The sequence below is a fragment of the Cucumis sativus genome, chromosome 4 (assembly GCF_000004075.3).
Source record: "Cucumis sativus cultivar 9930 chromosome 4, Cucumber_9930_V3, whole genome shotgun sequence".
Lineage (NCBI taxonomy): Eukaryota > Viridiplantae > Streptophyta > Magnoliopsida > Cucurbitales > Cucurbitaceae > Cucumis > Cucumis sativus.
Genome location: NC_026658.2, coordinates 15,660,600 through 15,682,230, shown reverse-complemented (window position 1 = coordinate 15,682,230; position 21,631 = coordinate 15,660,600). Strand labels below are relative to the sequence as shown.

Genomic DNA, 21,631 nt, shown 5'->3' with positions numbered 1-21,631 from the left:
AATGAATACATGTAGGAGAGTGATATTTAGGTATAAGTGACTTAAGTAGTAAAAGTAGTAGGGAGATTTTACCTTGGTGGTCCAACAATTGTTATCATGATTGTGCTTAGCATTAACAAGTAGCAGTGTAATTTCAATTCTTGATAACATTGTTATCTACAGTTATTTATAAAAAATATCATATCATTTTGCTTCAATGTTATCATCGCAGACACACCTTGTGGAATTATCTGTCACAGAAATCATTTCACACCTTATTTAAAAAGTAATAATTTTAACTTAGTTTGAATTATTTTTTAAATATTCAAGTGATTTGCAAATTTTTTACTATTCACACAAATATCTTCTTCCTTTTTGTGTTTTCTTAAAAAAAACACTAAAGTTAAACATAGGTTAAATTACACAAAATATCTAGAAAGTTTTGGAGTTCATCTAAATAAAGGAAGAAAAATATAGAAAATAAAATGTTCAATTATTGATTGAAGCAGGGAAGAGAGAGAAAATGAAAAGGGGTGATGAGGTATATACATTAATCATTCAAGCTTTTAAAAGCTTAGAAGCTTATTTTTGCATTGAGATATATATTCATATATGAAAATTTTTGCTTGGATTGATATACTCACACTAACCAAACATTTATGTGGCCTCAACAAACCCTCTAATTTTTGAAATTTTGCTTTGTCGATCTACATCCAAAGTCAGTTCTCACAACACCATAATTGCATGGTAAACCCCCAACGTATCAAATTGTGGCCTCCCCCTCCACTAAATTGGGCATACAAAAGGATAGAAACCTTCTTCTTTAGTAGGGATCACATAATTCAACCACACCCTTGATATGAGATTTCACCCTCCTATCCTATTCACAAAAACTTCACAAAAAAAAAGGTTTCTTCAAAGTATGTACTTTGCTTCTAGGCCATTTCTATCCTTTAAGAACTTGTATGGAAGAGGATTTATCAAACACTAGTAACGTTTATGCATGTCAAATGTCTTATACCATGTACTTATTAGAAAATTATAAATTATAAAGAAAGAAAATGAAAGGATATGTAGATGAAAAAGAGTCCAAGAAAACTCTTGTATCACTCTAAGAAAATGAGGATGTAATCGAGTTCTTTTAAATTTTTAAATTTTTTATATTTCAATAAATAAATATAATTAAATAATTATTAATTTATTTTTGTTTGTTTTTAAATTTTATTTAACTAATAAAAATTTAGTTTTTTATGACTTACATTTATGACATTATTTATGTCTAGGTGTGAATGAACTTAATTTAGTTTTTATTTAAAGATTCTATTTACAAAACTTACGTAAGGATGTAATACTGTTTAACTACATGTTTTAATTATCTATAAATTAGTTCTAATTTTTATTTTAATTTATAATCTATGGTCATATAGAATTCAAATAGTTTTGCAAATAAAAAATAAGCAATCTTTTATATATCATCTTAATTAATATTAATAATTTATAATTATATTTGATTAGATTGAGAAATGACAATGATAAGAATGTTATTATGTGAGATAAATGAATTTATGAATGAGATAGGAAGGTGAAAGAAACTTGAGATTGAAAGAGAAATAGAAAAAAAAAATATGATGAAAAAGGACGTACATATATATTTAGAAATATTTGTTTTTTCAACATTTTCACTTTTAAATAAACAATTTTAAAAGAAAATTTAGAGGTCATCCACGTATAAGGGTGGAAAAAAAATCAACAAAAATCATAACTATGTTCACAATATATACATAATATCAACAATTATAACTATATCCACAACGTTAACAAACATATAAGAAAGAAACCAACAACTTTGTTCCATACTTGAACATCTATATCATTAAGTACAAAGTTTAAGTTTGAGCACTTAACTACTGAGAATAAAATCTTCTACATGAAATAACTATGTTAAGACAATAAAAGATGAGAAATTTTTATTTTGAATAAAGAATGAAGAAAAAACGATATAAGTGTTACTTGGGTTAGGTCTAACCTAGAAAAATATCTATATTTATTGTGATATAGAGCGAGCAAATAAAAAGTCTTTTGGTTATAAACTTGAACAACATCAAACATTTATAGTAAATGAAAAGTCACATTTATAATTATGAATTTGAAGAATATCAAAAGTTTGAGCAAAACATATTATTGAAGATATTTATGAGTGTATATGAATTTAATTTAATGCTTTTAAGGGAGTTTAAAATTTAGAAGTCGTGACTTTTAGTATGACTTTTGAAATGAATGGGTAAAATTGGACAAATGACTTAATTGCTCGTTAAAGTAAAAATAAAAAGTCAGGTAATGAAATGAGCATATATGAAAGAGAAAGTTTCTCTTCATCCATACTTTTATATATAATAATAATAATATAGATATGAATATGAATATGATATCTATATTTTTAAATCGTACAAACTAAATTCTAACATGAGTCTCATTCTATGTGAACCAAATTTTTTATTTCAATTTTCTATTTCATAGGAGTACTCTTGGGGGACGACTACTAACATTAGCAAACTTGCTTCCAAATTCTAATAACTCTTTACTAGTATCATCTCTATGAACAATAACCTCTATGAAGCACAAACTATCTTTTCTTTCTTTCAATACTATCTCGATTGCATTTACCAACTCTTCCTCAGTATGAACCTACATGACAACCAAAACTTTAAGTTAGAAAAATGTGGCAAAATGTACCATGTCACTTTTTCTCTCTTTAACTATTAATTCATGTTGTTTGTACGCATGTTAAAATATAAATACACATAGAGTAGGGAGATTTTACCTTGGTAGTCCAACAATTTCCATCATGATTGTGCATAGCATTAACAATGGCAGTGTAATCCCAATTCTTGATAACATTGTAGGGGCCATCATGAATTTCAACTTCAATTGTGTATCCACCGTTATTTATCAAAAATATTATATTATTTTGCTTCAATGTTATCATCGTAGACACATCTTGTGGAGTCATCTGTCATGTAAATTATTCCAATTATTTCAAAAATAATAATTTTACATTTAACTTAGTTTGAATTATTTTTTAAACATTCAAATGATTTACAAATGTTTAACTTAACACAAAAATATCTTTTATTTTTTATTTTTTCTTAAAAAAAATCTAAAATAAAACATATACATTAAGCATAAAAGCATTTTAAAATTAGATAAGCAATCATTCTAAATGCAACTTTTAAAAATTTAAACGAAAAAAAAAAATAACAGTTTTCATATTTAACCCTTTTTATTTATTTATTGTATTTTAAAAACTTTTGAAAGTTAAAATATATTCAAGAACAATTTTTTTATAATTTAACCTAGAAGATATGAATTAAGGAAAATAGTATTAAATAATATAATTGATTATAAAAACAAGAATGGACCTGAAAGCTGCCATCACCAATAAAAAGAACCACTCGCTTTTCCGGTGCAGCTTGTGCATATCCAAGAGTTGCACCCAAAGACCATCCTATAGATGCATAAAGGAGTTGCACCTCATACCTACATGTTATATATCCAAAACCATTTCATATTATATACTCGGACCAAAATGATAATTGTAATCGGTAAAGATGTGTTTTACCCGCATGATTTCGGTAGTTTTAATCTTTGACTGTGGAACCAAGAATCACCCGCCTCTGATATCACAGCCATATTACTCGATAACATTTTCTGAATGTGTTTGAACACAATATTCACCCGTAACGCTTCACCCGGACCCGATTCTAGTGGACCCGACTCCGCTATATAAATCCGCCTATAATTCTCGTAAGCCGTTGAATTGGGCTTCAATCGTTTCCCTAAAGCCCGTAGAAAATCCTTCATTAATATTGGCCCCAAACTCGGCCCATTTGGAAACACAACTCGATCGGCTTCTACCATAATGCCTTTGTTCTTTTTGTAGGTAAGTGAGAAGGCAACGGTATCTAGTTCGTCTAAAATGGCTCCCACGAAGATTGAGGCGTCCGCTATTTCTACCGTCTCCCCGCAGTAGGTGGAGCTGATTGTTCCCCAGTAAGTTCCGATGAAATGTGGGTGGTTCTCTGGGAACATGCCTTTTGCCGACGGCATCACGGCGACGGGGTACCCACAAGCGTTGGCTAGTTCGATGAATGGTTCTTGTGAGTTGGTTAGTCGGAGTTTCCTGCCTCCGATCATGACGGGTTTTATGGCTGTGTTTAGTAGTTGAGCTGCTTTTTCTACTGCTGCCTCTAAAGCCATTTGGTTACTTTCCCTGTGAATGATCATCCAGAAAATAAGGATTAAAATACTGAATTTTTAACATTTTTAATAGTGAAAATTTTGAAATCTCTAAAGTAAATTTGAACTATTTTAAAGTTTTGAGACTAGAAATAAAAACAAGAGTTGAAAGGCTCAAACGATGAAAAGATATTAATTAATATTAAGTTAGATTTGAGAGGGGAAATTAGAATTACTTGGAGGAGAGTGAGAGTGGGATGAGTTGTTGAGCAGAGAAAGAAGGATGAGGGATGGCCACCAAATTGCAACAAATGCTAATATAAATTGGTTTGCTTTCTTCTAGGCATTTTGAAATTGCTGTGTCTATTTGCCATTGTGCATCTTCCAAGTTGTCAATAATGGCCTACACACAGAAACACAATAATCGACGATGATTATAATCACATTCATAAATTACTTTAATCAAACTTAAACTTAATTTAACACCCTTTCAATGTTATGTAGCTTCCAAAGAATAATTGGATATTTATACGCTATAACAAGCTAAGACATATTTGCTTTTCTGATGTAATGTGGTTAGACAATATTTTAGAGTTCCAGTGGACCAACAAAACAATGAATTGCCGGTTTAAAATAATTTCACTCAAAGTTATTTTGTAAACTAAAGTTACCTTTTTAGCCCATAAAATTAATTTCATATTTCAATATCGAAAAAGGTATTTAGATTTATGAGCTGCCTGTCAAAGTTATTGAGGGAATATATGGATATTTTTTAGATCAAAGGAATATATATTAACATTTATTGGCTATAGAGAACTGCTTTCTGTTTTGTAGATTTGCTTCTCTCTTTAATTTTATGTAACGATGACGTTTCTGTACAACCAAAAAAAAATGAGTTCTTTTATCTATTCCATCGACTCACGTGATTTTAATCAAAAGAAAGGAAATATTTGAATTTTCAAGTAAAAAGAGGATGTTTGGAGTAGCACCTTTTGTTTTTGTTTTTTTACCCATACAATTACTGAGGGATGCTTGAACCTAGCTGGATCAGGCGACAGACTAGATAGAGAGTGTGACCCATCATAATATAGAGCTCCAATATCTTGACGTTGAGTGGTTGGTTGAGTTACTATTGATCTTAAACCAAGAATATGATAACTTAAACTAAAGTACGTCAAGTACTGATTGTTTAAAATAATTTCGCACGGACTCTATAAACTAAAAGATCACTTTTTAACCCCTAAAAATCATATTCCAATATTTGAGAAAATATTTAGATTTTGGAGCTACCTGATAACAAGTGACATTTTGAAAGCATCGAAGTTCTTGACCGAAATCCGGCAATCCAATGGTATGATGGAGAATCTTCTTACTTCCATAATCATTAGAGTTTGGTCCACCCACAATGCAAATCACAGGAAGATCTTCCGAGTAAGCACCGGCAATAGCATTGATGAGACTAAGACTACCAACTGTGAAGGTTACAGCACATGCTCCAACACCACGGCGCCTAGCATACCCATCAGCCGCATAGCCAGCATTAAGCTCACTACAACATCCCACAAGGTTCAACCCTTTTTCTGCCACAAAGTAATCAAACAGCACCAAATTAGAGTCTCCCGGAACGGAAAAGATATCGGAGATACCGATTTGAACCAGACGACGGGCTAGGTAGTGCCCAAGCGTGGACGGGGTAGTTGTGGGAGGTGGGATTATGACCGTTGAGGGCGTGATGGCGCCATTATTATGACTGCTGCGAGATTGGCTACGAAGCTTGTCAGCAGCTGCTATACCATTGGCTAGTGGGTTAACTGTAGGACTGTGGGATGCTTCCATTGTCGTTGTGACCTTTGGGTTGGTTTCAGTATGGAAGCCATTTTCGAGCTTCGTAGCCATAGCTTTTGAGTTTTTATGGATGAATGAATCTTGTGTAGGGCGTAGGAAGGATTGTGTAATGGTGAATAACAAAGTTTGTACTGCCCAACTTATTTATATCAACGACAATCCAAGTTTGTGGAGGAAACCGGTTAGATTCACAATTTTATACCGTGATTGAATGTTGAAAAACACATGCACATGATTAAAAGAATGGTAACTCCATTGAAAGCTAAATATACCATCTAATCTCAAATTATAAATGTTTGATTTATTATCTTTGTGCATGGTAAAAATATTACAATTATTTTTAAAAATTTCATATTCATATAAGGGACAATTGGAAAAAAATGGACAACTTTTATATTCTACCGCTACCGCAACCACTACTAATGGGTCCACTGACTTTATTTCCTCGTTTTTCATAAAAAATAAAGAAAAATAACATAGAAAAGAGACCCATTCTAATAATGCCAAAAAAAACCATCACTTTTATCAAAATAGTTTTTAACCCACTTCTTTTTCTCCATATTTTTTTTTAAAATCATCCCAATTTTTCAAATCACCTCTTTGTAGAAAGTGGAGATCTACAGAAGAAAACGACATACAATTATTAATTCAAAGCAATAATTAATAGTAGAAAGGAAAGAGAGAGAAAAAGGCGACAAAAGAATGGCAACCATGAAGCGACACCCCATGCCGCTATCAATATCACATCTTTCTTTTTTCTCTCTTTCGAAGTTAAATAAATTCACTCTCACTCCTCCACCTTCCCAATTTGTAATTTCAATCATTTCTTAATTCACAAAATAAATATTTCCACTTAATTTCCCTTCTAACTTTAGCTTTAATTTTTTTAAAAAGAAAATTTGGTTGTTGTTAAATAATAAATTTCGGACCAATTAAAAATAGTAAAAATTTAATATTCAAAATATGCAAACATTTCAATTTCCAACTAATCAAAAATTGACATGTATCATAAATTGAAACGGTAAACATAAATTTGTTTGAGTATGATGAAAACATAATATTTGATTATGACTATTAGATCAAGTTAATTATTTTGATCCAATTAAATATTATTTACTTAGATTAAAATTCAATTAAACCCAAAAATAAGCTTAATTTAGTTCAAATGTTAAATATGACTCAAATCTACGTGGTTTAGGCCATAGTTCTAGTCCATGGACCAATTAGACCGAAGTCCATAAAGCCTATCAAACAACTTTATAAATAGAGGAGTTTTTTTTTACTCTAAAATGTCTAAAGTTAATTCGCTCAAGAGCTTAAAAAAAAAAACCTCCATGATTGAAGTTTAGTTTTCTTTCAAGACTCAACCTAGACATTCAAGAGTGAATTAGAGAATCAAATACTAGAGACACATCACATCAAATTAACATAAATACAACATCAACTCCACGAATTAAATTACCGTTGTTTTAGAGTATTTAACTATTTTTAAAAATAACACATTCTTGTTAGATTTGTAAAAAGTTGTATGTTGTTTCTTGTTCGTAAGTTGATTGGTGTTAATTTTGAAATTGAGGTTGATGAATTTTGATATGAATAGTCCCGATGGATCCAAATCCAATAAAAAAAAATACTTAATCTCTTCCCTTCCTGTGAAAGAGAGAACAAATAACATAACGTAATTTTATTCCAAACGGGATCTCTCTGATTTTTTTCCACATTTTTCAACAAAAAAATATGGGAATTTTTATTTCTTCAACGAGTACTAATTGATGGGAGAAAGACATATGTGCCATATGTGAATTACTACAATTATTGGTAGCATCATATTCAGGATTCGAAGGCGTACTGGGTCTAGTTGATTACGCCCGATTTTTCTAATGAAATAGAGTACTATACGTTTCCGGAAAGCACATACATAAAGGGAATTTGGACCGATACAAAATAAAGTTTACATAGTAAACTTTGATCTAATTTTTCGTCTTAAAGCAAAATATATCCGTTCTGGCTCCGATTTTTTGTAACCTCAATTAGTAAATTCAATTACTAATTTGAAATAATCCATCTTATTCAAATTTCACACTTAACTTTTGATATATACGTCCCACTACTAATTCAAGGAAAGAGGATATTCATACAAACAAGGATCCCATCTATCTCTCTTAGTGAGGTAATTAAGAATTTTTGAAAGTTTAAGTTTCGTTTTTATTTCTTTTTTTTAAGAAGATTTCATAAGTACAAAAAAAGGAAGGAGTTTAGTTCGAACCTACCTCTTTTTCCTTTTTTGAATTTCACTACTATTCTTTGCTTGAGTTTGTTTATAAACAATGTAAGGGTAAAGGTAGTCTGATGAGACTTCATCAGATGATTGCATTGAATAAGAGGGCGGTAGATTATAGAAAAGGAAGAATGCAAAAAATTATAAATAAAAAAAGTAACGAAATTCTTGATTGCATCAGGAATCCCATTTTGTTTAAATTCGGTATGGATAAAAGATCTTCCTATGTTATACTATTCAATTCTCGACGATGAATCGATTTGATAGCTCCGATATTGTTATTCATGATATTTTAATACGATTCGATATCATCGAGATACAATGCATCCCATTGAATTTACAAGCGAAACATTTATCATCTCTATGGGATTAAATCCCGAGTTATTGCGAATAAAAAATGAAACGATGATATTATGGAAGTAAATATTCTCGCATTTATTGCTACTGCACTGTTCATTCTAGTTCCGACCGCCTTTTTACTTATAATATACGTAAAAACAATCAGTCAAAGTGATTAATTTGAATTAACCTTGCCGTTTTAGTTCTTATCAATGATTGAAGATAAGAAAAATGAAAAGCATTAAAATTTCGCGTCTTAAATGAAATTGGCGGACTAGAATTATCAGTAGTCTACGAGAGAAGTATTCTATGAGATCCGATAGTATGGTAGAAAGAAATATATGAATCCTTCTACCATACTATCTATTATTGTTATAAAAAACCATTTTACCTATACTCATTAGATAAATCCAGTTCCTCAATGAGCGACTATGTGGATAAGATATATTTATGTACATATCTTATTATTTATAATTTATAATAATTATATACACTAGACTCATCGTGGCTAGTGGCTTACTCAGAAATTGAATCAAATAGGCCTTTTTAACTCAGTGGTAGAGTAACGCCATGGTAAGGCGTAAGTCATCGGTTCAAATCCGATAAGGGGCTTTGGCTTTTTTCATAAAACTCCAGCCGTAGTATTCATATTTGATTGAGGGGAGAATAGACGACATATTTTTTTTTTTGTAATAAAAAAAGTACAAACCGTATAATTTTAATTTCATTTTTTTATAAAAAAGTTATCTTTAATTATACCAAGTTATTATTATAATGAATAATATAATAGTAATTATAGTTAGAAACTAAAAATTCGAAATTCTATAGTGACACATTTTTTTATTATTTTGATTCTAGAATAAAATTCTAGATTCTATTCTAATCCTTAGAATAGATTCAAATAATCTATCATGATTCTAATGAATCATGATAAGTTGTTTCCTTGAATTCCAAAATATTCCTATTTTCCATTATTCCAATCAATTATAAAGATTCGAAATCAACAAAAAAAAAGTAAGTGGACCTAACCCGTTGAATCATGACTATATCCACTATTCTGATATTCAAATTCGATAAGGATGAAATTAGAACAGTGGATCTTTTTTATTTCATTTTCATATTTATTTGGACTCCACACACAGGAATCTGTCGATATTTCCGATTAAATCCTCTTGTTTGTAGACGTTCTATAGGAAAAAATTGCTATTGCTCTTTCTCCACAGAGAAACGTTTATTCCAAGTCACAACATATGAGCCGTTTAAAAATATCTTTCTTTGATTCCAAAACAGAAGATGAAGATAACAGAGGATAAGATAAATTTCTATCGCTATAAGATAAGATAAGATATTTTCTATCTATATAAAAAAGATAAATTATATATCAGATCATGGCTCCATGTGCCAAATATTTCCATATTGATACATATTCAATATATGTTCCAACAATGTGACGAAGAATGGAGACGAGAACGATACTTTAATTTACAGTATTGAGTTTATAATATTGATCTAGGTCAGGTTATGGATTGGATCAATCAAAAAATGATTTTTATATTCGAAACCCATTAGAAAGAAGGGACAGTAGAAATCATACAGAAATGCTAGACTCGAAGGCCCTGAAAATGCAATGAGGTGTTCGAAAATGGTTGAAGTTAGTTGAATAGGAGGATCACTATGACTATAGCCGTTGGTAAATTTACCAAAGACGAAAATGATTTATTCGATATTATGGATGACTGGTTACGGAGGGACCGTTTCGTTTTTGTAGGTTGGTCCGGTCTATTGCTCTTTCCTTGTGCCTATTTTGCCGTCGGAGGTTGGTTTACAGGTACAACCTTTGTAACTTCATGGTATACCCATGGATTGGCAAGTTCCTATTTGGAAGGATGCAACTTCTTAACCGCCGCAGTTTCGACTCCTGCTAATAGTTTAGCCCACTCTTTGTTGTTACTATGGGGCCCTGAAGCACAAGGAGATTTTACTCGTTGGTGTCAATTAGGTGGTCTGTGGACTTTTGTTGCTCTCCACGGTGCTTTCGGACTAATAGGTTTCATGTTACGTCAATTTGAACTTGCTCGATCTGTTCAATTGCGACCTTATAATGCAATCGCATTCTCGGGCCCAATTGCTGTTTTTGTTTCTGTATTCCTGATTTATCCACTAGGTCAGTCTGGTTGGTTCTTTGCGCCTAGTTTTGGTGTAGCAGCTATATTTCGATTCATCCTATTTTTCCAAGGGTTTTAGAGAGATTAAAAAGAAAAAGAAAAGTGATGTAAAGAGAGAAAATAATTATGGGCCAAAACACAACACGCCTAGAGTTTTTGGTTTTGGGAATGATAAGTTTATTGGGAAAACAAAATAAGCACTTTTTGCGAAAGCAACCACAAAAAATTACCAAAACTATACTGATAAATAACAAAACAAACACATGTATCAGTCTTTCTCCTGTGTAAGCCTTATCTTGCAGTGCCTTTCTTTCTACTTTTTCTTAACATATTTTTCTTCCTTTGATTTATTATGTTTTGTTCTTTTTCAAAAACAACAACAACAGAAGTAATAACAATAATAATTATTATTATAAGTTGTGGTGTTGTATCATATTTTATTGGCCCAATCCTGATTAGAATCAAAATAACTGGAAGAAGCCATAAGCTTAAAAAACCATAGGATCCATTCGTGGGGACTTTTATCAAGACTATGACATTAACATTATAGTAAAGGTTGATTCTTGGGGAGGTTGCTCCCACTACCATCTATAAAGTTATTTTAAAATATCACTACCATCTATAAAGTTCTTGAAAATATCAACAACGCATGTGAACTTAGAGTTTAGAAAAAATTCGCTAAGTATAGTTGTTATTTAAACTTATTAGTAAAATATTGTTGTTTTAAAGTATTTGAACATACGTCAGTTCTTTTTAATGAACGACTTCTCGTCCAATTATTTTTATTAGTGGAGTAAACTCGTCCATTCTTTCTTTCTTTTATTGGTGGATGTGTGTTAAACATTCCGTCTATTTTTTTTTTCTTTTGTTAGTGGACGTGTGTTAAACACTTGTCCATCTCTTTCTCTTTACTTCATATTAGAGTTTTTCTTTTTTTAATCAATATTATAATTGTTTATATTAATATGAAAATTTTTAATTTCTTTTTTTGTTCAATTTATTTCATCTGCTTAATCCATTTACATTAATATGGAAATTTTGTATTCGGTTTTTTAATTTAATTTTATAGTTGATATGATGGAATGAAAATTACGGTTGTAATTCATCTAGTCCATGATAAAAGCTACCGATTTATTTTTTTTAGTAATAATTATTTATACTTCAAAAATAATTAAATGAAAATTAGAATATTTATATTATTACAATAATTAAATAATTTTTATTAATTTAGAAACTAATGTAAACCCTAAACCTATTATGATAATTAACAGTGAAAGATAGAAAACTTTTGAGGGTTACATTACAAAAAAAAAAAAAAAAAAAAATATTGATGTCCAAAGCTGTTGGGATATCCCTCAATTTCGTTGTCGAACGTATTTGTCGTCGAGCAATGAGCGTTGACAAAAAAGCATGGGGATAGGTTTCCTATCTCAATGTTTTTTTGGTTGGTGTCAACATGGTTAGTTTATGTTGAAACTTATCAAATTAGCAACCTCAATTTCAGATTTAACGTCGTTTACACGAACACCATTTATGTGCATCATCAAATTATTTTTTAAGTTCTAAATCGAACAAAATATAGTAGAAATATAGTAGGTACAATGACTATAATTTATAGATCTCGCAATTTTAAAGGCATATATTTATTGTTTTTCATCTAAACAATTCACCCCAACTCTTATGTCCGGTTTGATAACTAATTTTAGTATTTAGAAGAATATTCTTCTTTTAAATATATTCTTGTTATTCCCATTCTTTTTAACTAAATTTTTTATCTTTGTAAAATAAATATTTGAATTCTCAGATTCTAAACCCAAAAACAAATTTGTGCAAATTACTTTCAGTTTTTGAAACTTAACATGGTTTTTTTAGAATACAACGACCGTTTATAAAAATAAATTTTAAAAAATCATTGATTGGGTCTCAAAAACTTAGTTTAAAAAGGAAATCATTTTTTATATTATTGAGATTTATTTGTCCCATCGAATCATATAAATATTTGTCAGAGATACCAAAATAATTTTAAAATGAAAGAGAACATACCAAGAGAGGATTATTAAACTATGAAGAAAATAAGTAATACGACAAAGAAATAATACACCAAAAGCATAATGCCAAACAACTTATGCTCACTAAAAGAAAATTTGTTGTCTCAATCACAAAAATTTTTTTGGTAAGTTCAATATTAACTTTTACGTAATTTTATCCAAAAGTGTTTAATAAGAAAATATGATATAGAGCTCCATACTTTCTTCTTCATTTTCACTCCTTTGTTTATGGTCCTCTAGTTCTAGAACTAAAACTAACTTGGGGAGGAACCAATCTCAGGTCTCTTTATCTCATTTGGCCGTGGGCACTCTTTTAATATTCTTCATTTTTCTAAAAAGAAGAAAAAAATCTTAAGTTTTTAAGAATAGCAATGAACCCATTTTTCAGAAGACGCCACTGAGAGAAGCCAAAAAGTAAAAGAAAAATTCAAGTCTTCCACTATATTGTGGCATGTTTTCGAACCCAGAGGGATATGAAAGAGATGGGTTTGTTGTTTTCTCAACAAAGGGTTGAATATGCCCAAGCACTTGAAATATTGTTACCAAATACAAAATAGTTATGGTAGCCTGGTGGATAAATGAAAAAAATTGGATGAGACATTGGTTGGGAAGAATGAAAACGAAATCAGAAACAACGATCATCTGATCCTTTCTAAGTAATATCATGTAATTTGGTTCTGTAATTTTGTTTCAATAATAAGCAGTTAAGGACTGGTTAGTTTATGTCAATATGAAGTTGGAGTTGTAAAAATTAGAGTATGTTTCACATTTGTATTATTTGAATAATTTATATTGATCAAAATTGGCTGGTAGGAGGGGTGTGTGGTTGTGCAGAGAGTAAAGAAAATGCCAGAAAAATGAAGACGAAGTGAAAGTGAGGTTTAAGGAGAGGAAATATACGATTTCTTTTCTAATTACTTGTAACACACGGCAACAACGCTAACTTCTATTTTGGTCGATGAACTCTTAGGGACCATTTAAAATGAATTTTCGAAATAGACATTAAACTCAAACATTCATAATAAAAAAGATAATTTAGTTAATTTTCACCCTTTTTTAATTGAATCAACCAATCCAAGCTTCTTTCTATTATTCCCGACTTCTATTGAAGTTGAGTTCAAGTCGAAATTCTCACATTAAAGAAATTAGCATAACATCACATTAAAGAAATTATGAGGTCCGGGATGAATTCTGTATCATCATCCACATCTTCATCCTCCTCCTTATTTCATTTTCTATCTCCACAAAATTCTCTGGATTACCACCATAATTTTTTCTCCTCTTAGTTTTTGAAAAAAATATATAAAATAATTAACTTAAATCACTGCTACCAAAATAATTTTAACAAAACAGTTAAATTCTCACAAATATGTGACAAATGAACGAAAAAAATAAAGACTAACAGTAAATAATATAAGAAGTTCCAAAAAAATGAAAAAATATAAAGACTAATCGATTCAAAATCATCGAATAGGAAGGGAAGAAGAAAGAATAAAAACCGATTTGTATAGGGATTGAAAATGAAATCCAACGCGGAAATATACATTAATAAATACAAATATATATGAATTAATAATTAAAGAAGTTATAATTAATATAATAAATTTGGTTGTTGATAATGAGAAAAATATTGTTTAAGATTTTCAAAACTAATTATTTTTAAATAATTAAATAAAGGTTAAAATTATCCTAAAATACTAAGTTTTTTGTAATCAAAATTACTGTTATTAAATATTAAAAAAAATTATTATCATGAAAATTGATAAATTCAAGTTCCAACCTTGTCATAAATATCTAATTTAGATTTTCTACACTCAAACAGACATATGTAATTATCCTGCATTTGATTCGAAGTCATAATTTTCATTATTAATTTTCCAAAGTTCTAATTTTAATTTTTAATATTATTACCCTCCATCTGATAATATCGTTTGACTTCTTATTTTCTAAAATTTGTGGTTTGCTCTCTTAACATTTATTTTAGTAAAAATGAGACGAATCACCTGACTTGATATAGAATTTTACAAATATCTTAAACTAAAATTTATTTTTATTAGAATTTCCTATATATTTTTTTAACAACTATAACCATATTATTATTAATTATATATAATTTTTTAAACTAAATTTAAATTATTTTTATATTCACATTATAAAATAATAACTTTCTTATTCACATTTAATTAATATCTAACTTTGTTATAAATATCTAATTTTCTTATAGAAATAAATTAGAAATAGTTTTTTAATTAAGGGTAAAACAAAATCTTTTATAATACGAATAATTTAATAATTAAGTATAACCGTATATAATATTATCCACATCACGTTAATAATCTTAGTGCTTCTATTCGTCGGTCGCCGACAACGACTTCAAAATGAAATCAGTCACCGACAACGACTTCAAAATGAAATCAGTCACCGACAACGACTTCAACATTTCATTTTTTCAGACTTTTTTTCCAACGACTGCATATATTTCGGTCATGTTCCTTCTATTTTGTTTATTTTTATATTTTTCAGTTCATCTTCATACCATATTCGATATACCACTTCATACACTGATTATATATCATACCATGTTCGATATACCACCCTATTCAAAGGTTATATATCCATTTTTTTTTCTTTACACGTATGCTACTGAATAATACATTTATGTTTTGGATTATATTTTATATATACGAGATATATTCGATAATACATCCACAATTTCTTTTTTTAGTAATGAATTTTTTTTTACTGAATTTATATAACACATATTATAATTTTTTTTTACTGAATTTATATATCATCACATATTATGTAACATCTTTTTTAATTATTACATATATACTAACATAATACATATATTTTAATTATTACATATATATTACCATAATACATATATTTTATATATACTATTTAATGTATTATTTCGTATATACTATTCCAAAACCAGTTTTTTCAATACAATTTCTCTATTTTCAATTTTTTCATAAAAAAATTTCTATCGCAAACATATTCTGTTCTCAACGTTACATATACTAGAGATAGGAAAGAAATCTTAAACAAAATCACTAAAAAAAATAAAATTAATCAATTACCGTACTTATATAATATCTACTAAATATGCAAATCTTAATTATGATCACTTTCCTTTTTAATCAATGAAAAATTTTAGATCAATAATATTGGAATATAGTATACTATTTTATGTCATCCTAGTTAAGAACCCTTTATTTTATTTTAAGAACTAGATTTACACTCATTGCAGAAAAGAACACAACTTTGAGGTAAGCAATTCACAATCATTCATTTTCCCACAGTATACAAGTTTCTTAATGAAGTATCAAAATTCCCTTTTAGAATAATATTATAAGTAGACATGTTTATCGAGCTAAATTGTATACTTTGCCAATAAAAATATGTAGATGAGAGGGAAGTAATAAAAAAAAAATGTTATTCTTTTTTATGTCAAAGAGAACATACTCATGAAGGCTAGTCAATCAAACATACAAGAAAAGGAAGGAAACAGTGCCAAAATTGAAATGATGGGTTGAAAGGACCATGAGACCAAATGGGGTAGAGCTCATTCCTGTGATGCACCCACAGTTCTTGTCGAATCCATTGGCTCAACCTCTGTTGAATTGTTGAGTTTGTTGTCGCCTTTCTTACCTGAAATTCATCCAGAAAACTTGGTTGCAATAGATCACAATTAACACATGGAGGATGGGATACGGTTGTAATAGATCACGATTGACACATTCGACTAGTCCCAGCCTAGCTCTTTTCTCTTCCAAAGCCCTATTAAGTTGCTAAACCTGTGCCTCAGAATTGCAAGCAAATGCCTCCCGAAAAAATTCATTGTCGAAACACAACCAACCTAGCAGTGAAAGGCAGAACAGGAAATTTCTTACTTATTTCACTGAAAATAACCTACATGCTTTCATCTTCAAGTGATAGCTCTTGTCCATAGCTCTCTTATATATAGTCGTCTGCTTCTCATCCAACAACTTAGGCTGCATTGTTCAAAAACAATTGGTATTGAATGATTTAGAAAAAAAAGAATTAATCAAGTCACAGTGGTTATTCAGCTTAAAGGCCTTATTACCTTGCCTTCACCCGTACTTGTAACTATGTCTATTGCATAAATTTCATTCTCTTCAAACTCGGCATCATCGACTCTTGTTTCTGGATTCGAAACACTAAGAATAACCTTGTTTCCATCAATCACAAATTGCTTCAACTGGTGGCTAAGAACCCCTTTCAACAACTTTGCAATCATAAGCAGCTGCAACCTTTTGGATGGCTTCTGTTACATCTTTATTCTGAAGTCAAGAGGATTTAATTAATAGAAACTTCCAAAAAGAAATCATCAAGAATTCAGAGGATAAAAGAAGGGGAAAAAACAAAAGAAACCCGTGATTAGGATTTTGTAACCGTAAAACATCCAATTATGTACTAATCATGACTAACAATATTACACTGACTTATTATGCCAATAATGATGGAAAAAAAACAAGACTATCTGAAAAAGTAACATGCCCCATCAGAGTAACTATGACAAAAGCCTCATTTGGAACAAATTCCATAGCTTTAATAAAGTTTTCATCATGTAGGGCTCTTAAGCAACAATGCAGAGATAGAATACATAAGAAACAACTACCATTTGCCAAAAATGAGGAGTTGTGAGCACAAAATTGAAGGAATAAAAGAAAACGAATATGTACACAATATTTTAAGCACTAACAAAATTATTGTTTAATAGTATAAACCCTGTTCACTATTATAAAACATCACATGAGTATATCATCAGGATGTATATTACCTTACAACAATTTGGACAAATGAGGTTAGAGACTGACATCATCCATGGAAAGTCAGCCATGAATATGATATACCAAATTTGACCGATCACATTATAGGCAACAGGGAAAAGAGGCAATTCACAAAGTCACAAATCACCTCGGCAAAGTTGCCTTTGTTATCTGGTTATGAGAAAATGGATTGTTGATAATGTAAACTCTAGCCACTATCATTAGATATCACTAAGATTATCATGACAACATATTTTGTATTATAATTTGGGCAATTGAGACCAGACATCATCCATGAAATGTCATCTTATGATATCCCAAATTAACCGTACACAATTATAGGCAACAGGGAAAAGAGGTAACCCACAAGTCACAAATCACCTCGGCAAAGTAGCCTTCATTATCCAGTTATGAGAAATGGATTATTTAACAATATCGCAAGACCACAACAGATAGTCATGAATAACTTATTAATTTGGACAAGTGAGAACATAGACATCATCCAAGAAAGTCAGTCTACGGCATCCCAACTTTGACCATACACAATATAGGCAACAGGGAAAAGAGGCAATCCACAAGTCATAAATCACCTCGGCAAAGTTGCCAATAAGTCAGTATATTTTAGTTGCATCATTTAACTTTAATGCCATAGGGAATATACTTCTGAATGCCTTCACTTAAACCATCAATAAACAAACTTCAATTTATATTTTATCGATTTGGACAAGTGAGATCATAGACATCATTCATGAAAATCAGCCTATGATATCCCAACTTTGACCGTACACAGTATAGGCAACAGGGAAAAGAGGCAATCCACAATTCATAAATCACCTCGGCAAAGTTGCCTTGTAATTCAGTACATTTCAGTTGCTTCAGTTAACTTTAATGCTACAGGGAATATACTACCAAATGCCTTCACTTCAACCATCAACAAACAAACTTCAATTTATAATTTATTGATTTGGACAAGTTAGACCATAGACATCATCCATGAAAGTAGGCCTATGATATCCCAACTTTGACCATAAACAGTATAGGCAACAGGGAAAAAAAGGCAATCCACAAGTAATAAATCATCTCAGCAAAGTTTCCTTATAATTTTGTGTATTATAATTGCTCCAATACACTTAATTTCTATAGGGAATATACTTTCTATTGCTTTCACTTCAACCATCGATCAATAAGAAAACTTCACAATACTGAGTGAGTACACATCAACTGACATGGTGAGCAAAAACAAATAAAAGGATTGTGTTTCAAGCAAGATCAATTCTACATGGTTACACCACCATTGATTTATTTCAGAGCTTCATCAAAGAAAGAAAATTAAATTTTAGTATTGTTAGAACATCAAAACTTGAGTTATAGCGTAAACTGCATAAATACTAGCACTAAAAAAATTCTCTGAAAAATATAGATCACTGAGACCATAGGCATCAGCCATACACAGTATGTCCACCTACAAGGACCCAATCAAGACCAAATTCAATATAGGCAACAGGGAAAAGAGGTAATCAACAAATAACTGATCACCTCGGCAAAGTTGCCATTAAAATGTTTGATCAATCTCTTCCCCATGGGTTAGACGAGACGATTCAAAAGAAAGGACTTGAGGGGATGAATCTAATAAATTCTGATAAACAAATACCAGCATGAAACAGAGGAACTGAATCCTACAAATTATGATAAACAAACACACATGGGATCCAGAACATAAACAAGTTAACAATGTCATACTCAAAAATTGAAAATAACTAGCCAAGACTTCATATTTACAAGTGTAACTTCGAAAAAGTCCCTACCATATAGAAGTATTTATTCCTTATAAGAATAGCCATGACAAAAACTTCACACTATGCTAAACCACAGCTTAAGACAAAGTTCCTAACTTAAGCACCAAAATGACTGAGATACACAATATAACCATGCTTAAAAAAAGTAGTTTAGAGTACAAACAATTAATCAACATAATCTCTAGTAAGTGCACATTGATCAATGGAAATTAAATCGAAAGACAAATGTTCCAAATAATAGTATAAAGAACTATTACCTTTTTCCCAGGCCTAACAAGCATTAAGGTAACTTCAGCAGCAGTGTTAGCAGCTGCAATGACATCGGCTGCCCTTCCAGTCACTGGACCTTCTTGCAGAACATGAGTGTGAAGAACTACAGCGATAAACCCATCAATATGGCAGCCCATATCACTACCGTAAGAAAAATCCATCATCAATCAACTGTCATTAAACACGCCACAAGAAAACAGCAACCAGTCAATGTATAATTTGGTTACATCTTGAGTATATCTCCTTCTTCCATCACTGTTTCATCTTCTTCTTAACATTCTTGTATATGTTTACTGTTTGCCTTCACAAGCAAAAAAAAGATTACTAAAAATACGATCAAAACAAAAGGAGGAAAAACTTAGAAGTTCCAATGTTAAAACCTACTCTCAAGTGAAGGAATCGCCTATTTCGCAAATGTCAACGATTTTTGCTTTTGGTTTACATTGGGATATCACCAGCTGCAATGCCTCGGCATGAATGTTGTGTTACAAAGAACAATGTCATAATTCATATAACAAAAAATTGAAGAGTAACTATGCCGCGAGCTCAATTAGACATGCAATGGAAAGACAAAGATTAGTGACTGTTTATGATCTCAGCAGCATTTTTGTACTTTGTAACAACACCCGGAGAGGAGAGATCCAACTCCATCTCCTCGCTTTCATCGTCCGACGACATTTGTTCGTGAGCGTCAGGTATGTGAAGCAAATGATTTAGGATGAAGAAATGAAGTTTAGAAGCTAAGAACCACAAAGGCAATAACGCTTCGAAGTATAAAGAAGAGAAGAAATTTGGGTTACATTCTTCTATGGCCACGTTTATTTATATAGGAATGGCATTGAGGTTGTTAATTAGGGTTTAGGGTTTTCGTCTTCCACTTTACCTCCAAAACAACAGAAAAAACCAAAGAAAAAGAAAACAAAAGAACAAAGAACAAAAACAAAAAAAAAAACTTTTTTAAAAAAAATTGTGTCAAAATGGTGGCTTTCAAAAAATAAAGTATTGTAACTAAAAAAACAGTAATAATTAGAAAAGTTTTAAAAATGCCCCAACTTAAAAACGTTTTAATATACTTTTATTATTAGTATATTAACAAAATATATTTGTGTGGCTTCTATTCTTGAGAATTTGTCAAAACCATTGATTTATCTTCTACAACTAGCATATCTTTGACAAAATTGTCAAAAATACTCCTACTCCCACGGACCACCTTTGGGCAAACCAATTTCGATGACATGTGTGTGGAAAAAGGCCCCTTGCTCTCACCCTATCAACTTTTGGAAGTCCCCACAAGTGGTCTCACATATATTATATATATGCACATTATATTCAATCCTTAATTTTTCAATGTCGGACAAGTGAAAATGTGCTACTCCCATGTGCCTTTGTGGTCCTTAGGCTTAAGGTGTATATGGCCATTCCTAACATGACCAGAACTTGGATGAAAATCACACATTAGCTTCACCTTTGAGAATGTAGAGTGATATGTGAATGAGAAAAATAAGAGTAAGGGAAGAGTAATTTGGTAAGTGAGGAAAAAAAGAGAGATGGGCTTTATGTGTGCACGGTTTTTTTTTTTTTTTTTCTTTTGTATTTTCACCCGAATGTCACATTGGTGAAGGGTAAAAAATATACCTTATTTTTAAAACAAAAGTTTAACGAATTTCATTTGCTCTCTAGAGTTTGGGTCATTCGTATAAATTTCACACTTCTGTTTTTCTAGGTAATTTGTTGGTTTTTCAGAGAAAAAGAAAAAATTAATTTAATAGAGAAACATATTTTTAGTATTGGAAAAATTAATATATATATATATAAAAAAAAAATTGGAGGAAAACAAGAAGATATGAGACCCATAAATAATATATAAAGAATGAAA

The 21,631-nt window shown here is 30.5% G+C and overlaps 2 protein-coding genes and 1 non-coding gene across 3 annotated transcripts; 1 reads left to right on the top strand and 2 right to left on the bottom strand.

Moving 5' to 3' along the window:
* Positions 1–2,330: 2,330 nt before the first annotated feature.
* On the bottom strand, positions 2,331–6,281 carry LOC101217534 (pyruvate decarboxylase 1). Its single transcript, XM_004148584.3, has 6 exons — positions 5,506–6,281; positions 4,452–4,618; positions 3,599–4,249; positions 3,399–3,516; positions 2,801–2,989; positions 2,331–2,664 (listed from the first exon to the last, which is right to left on the bottom strand). The coding sequence occupies exons 1-6, from the start codon at positions 6,109–6,111 to the stop codon at positions 2,491–2,493; spliced, it is 1,905 nt and encodes a 634-aa protein (XP_004148632.1). The 5' UTR covers positions 6,112–6,281; the 3' UTR covers positions 2,331–2,490.
* A 2,936-nt stretch (positions 6,282–9,217) lies between these two features.
* On the top strand, positions 9,218–9,289 carry TRNAT-GGU. The gene has a single exon. It is a non-coding gene; the product is annotated as a tRNA-Thr (tRNA).
* Positions 9,290–16,214: 6,925 nt separating this feature from the next.
* LOC101217771 (ERBB-3 BINDING PROTEIN 1) lies at positions 16,215–20,633 on the bottom strand. The gene is given in 6 exon segments (XM_031883724.1): positions 16,215–16,807; positions 16,810–16,891; positions 16,984–17,136; positions 17,138–17,200; positions 19,743–20,056; positions 20,140–20,633. Coding segments are annotated over 5 exon segments (549 nt in total). The 5' UTR covers positions 19,920–20,056; positions 20,140–20,633; the 3' UTR covers positions 16,215–16,733.
* Positions 20,634–21,631: the final 998 nt, after the last annotated feature.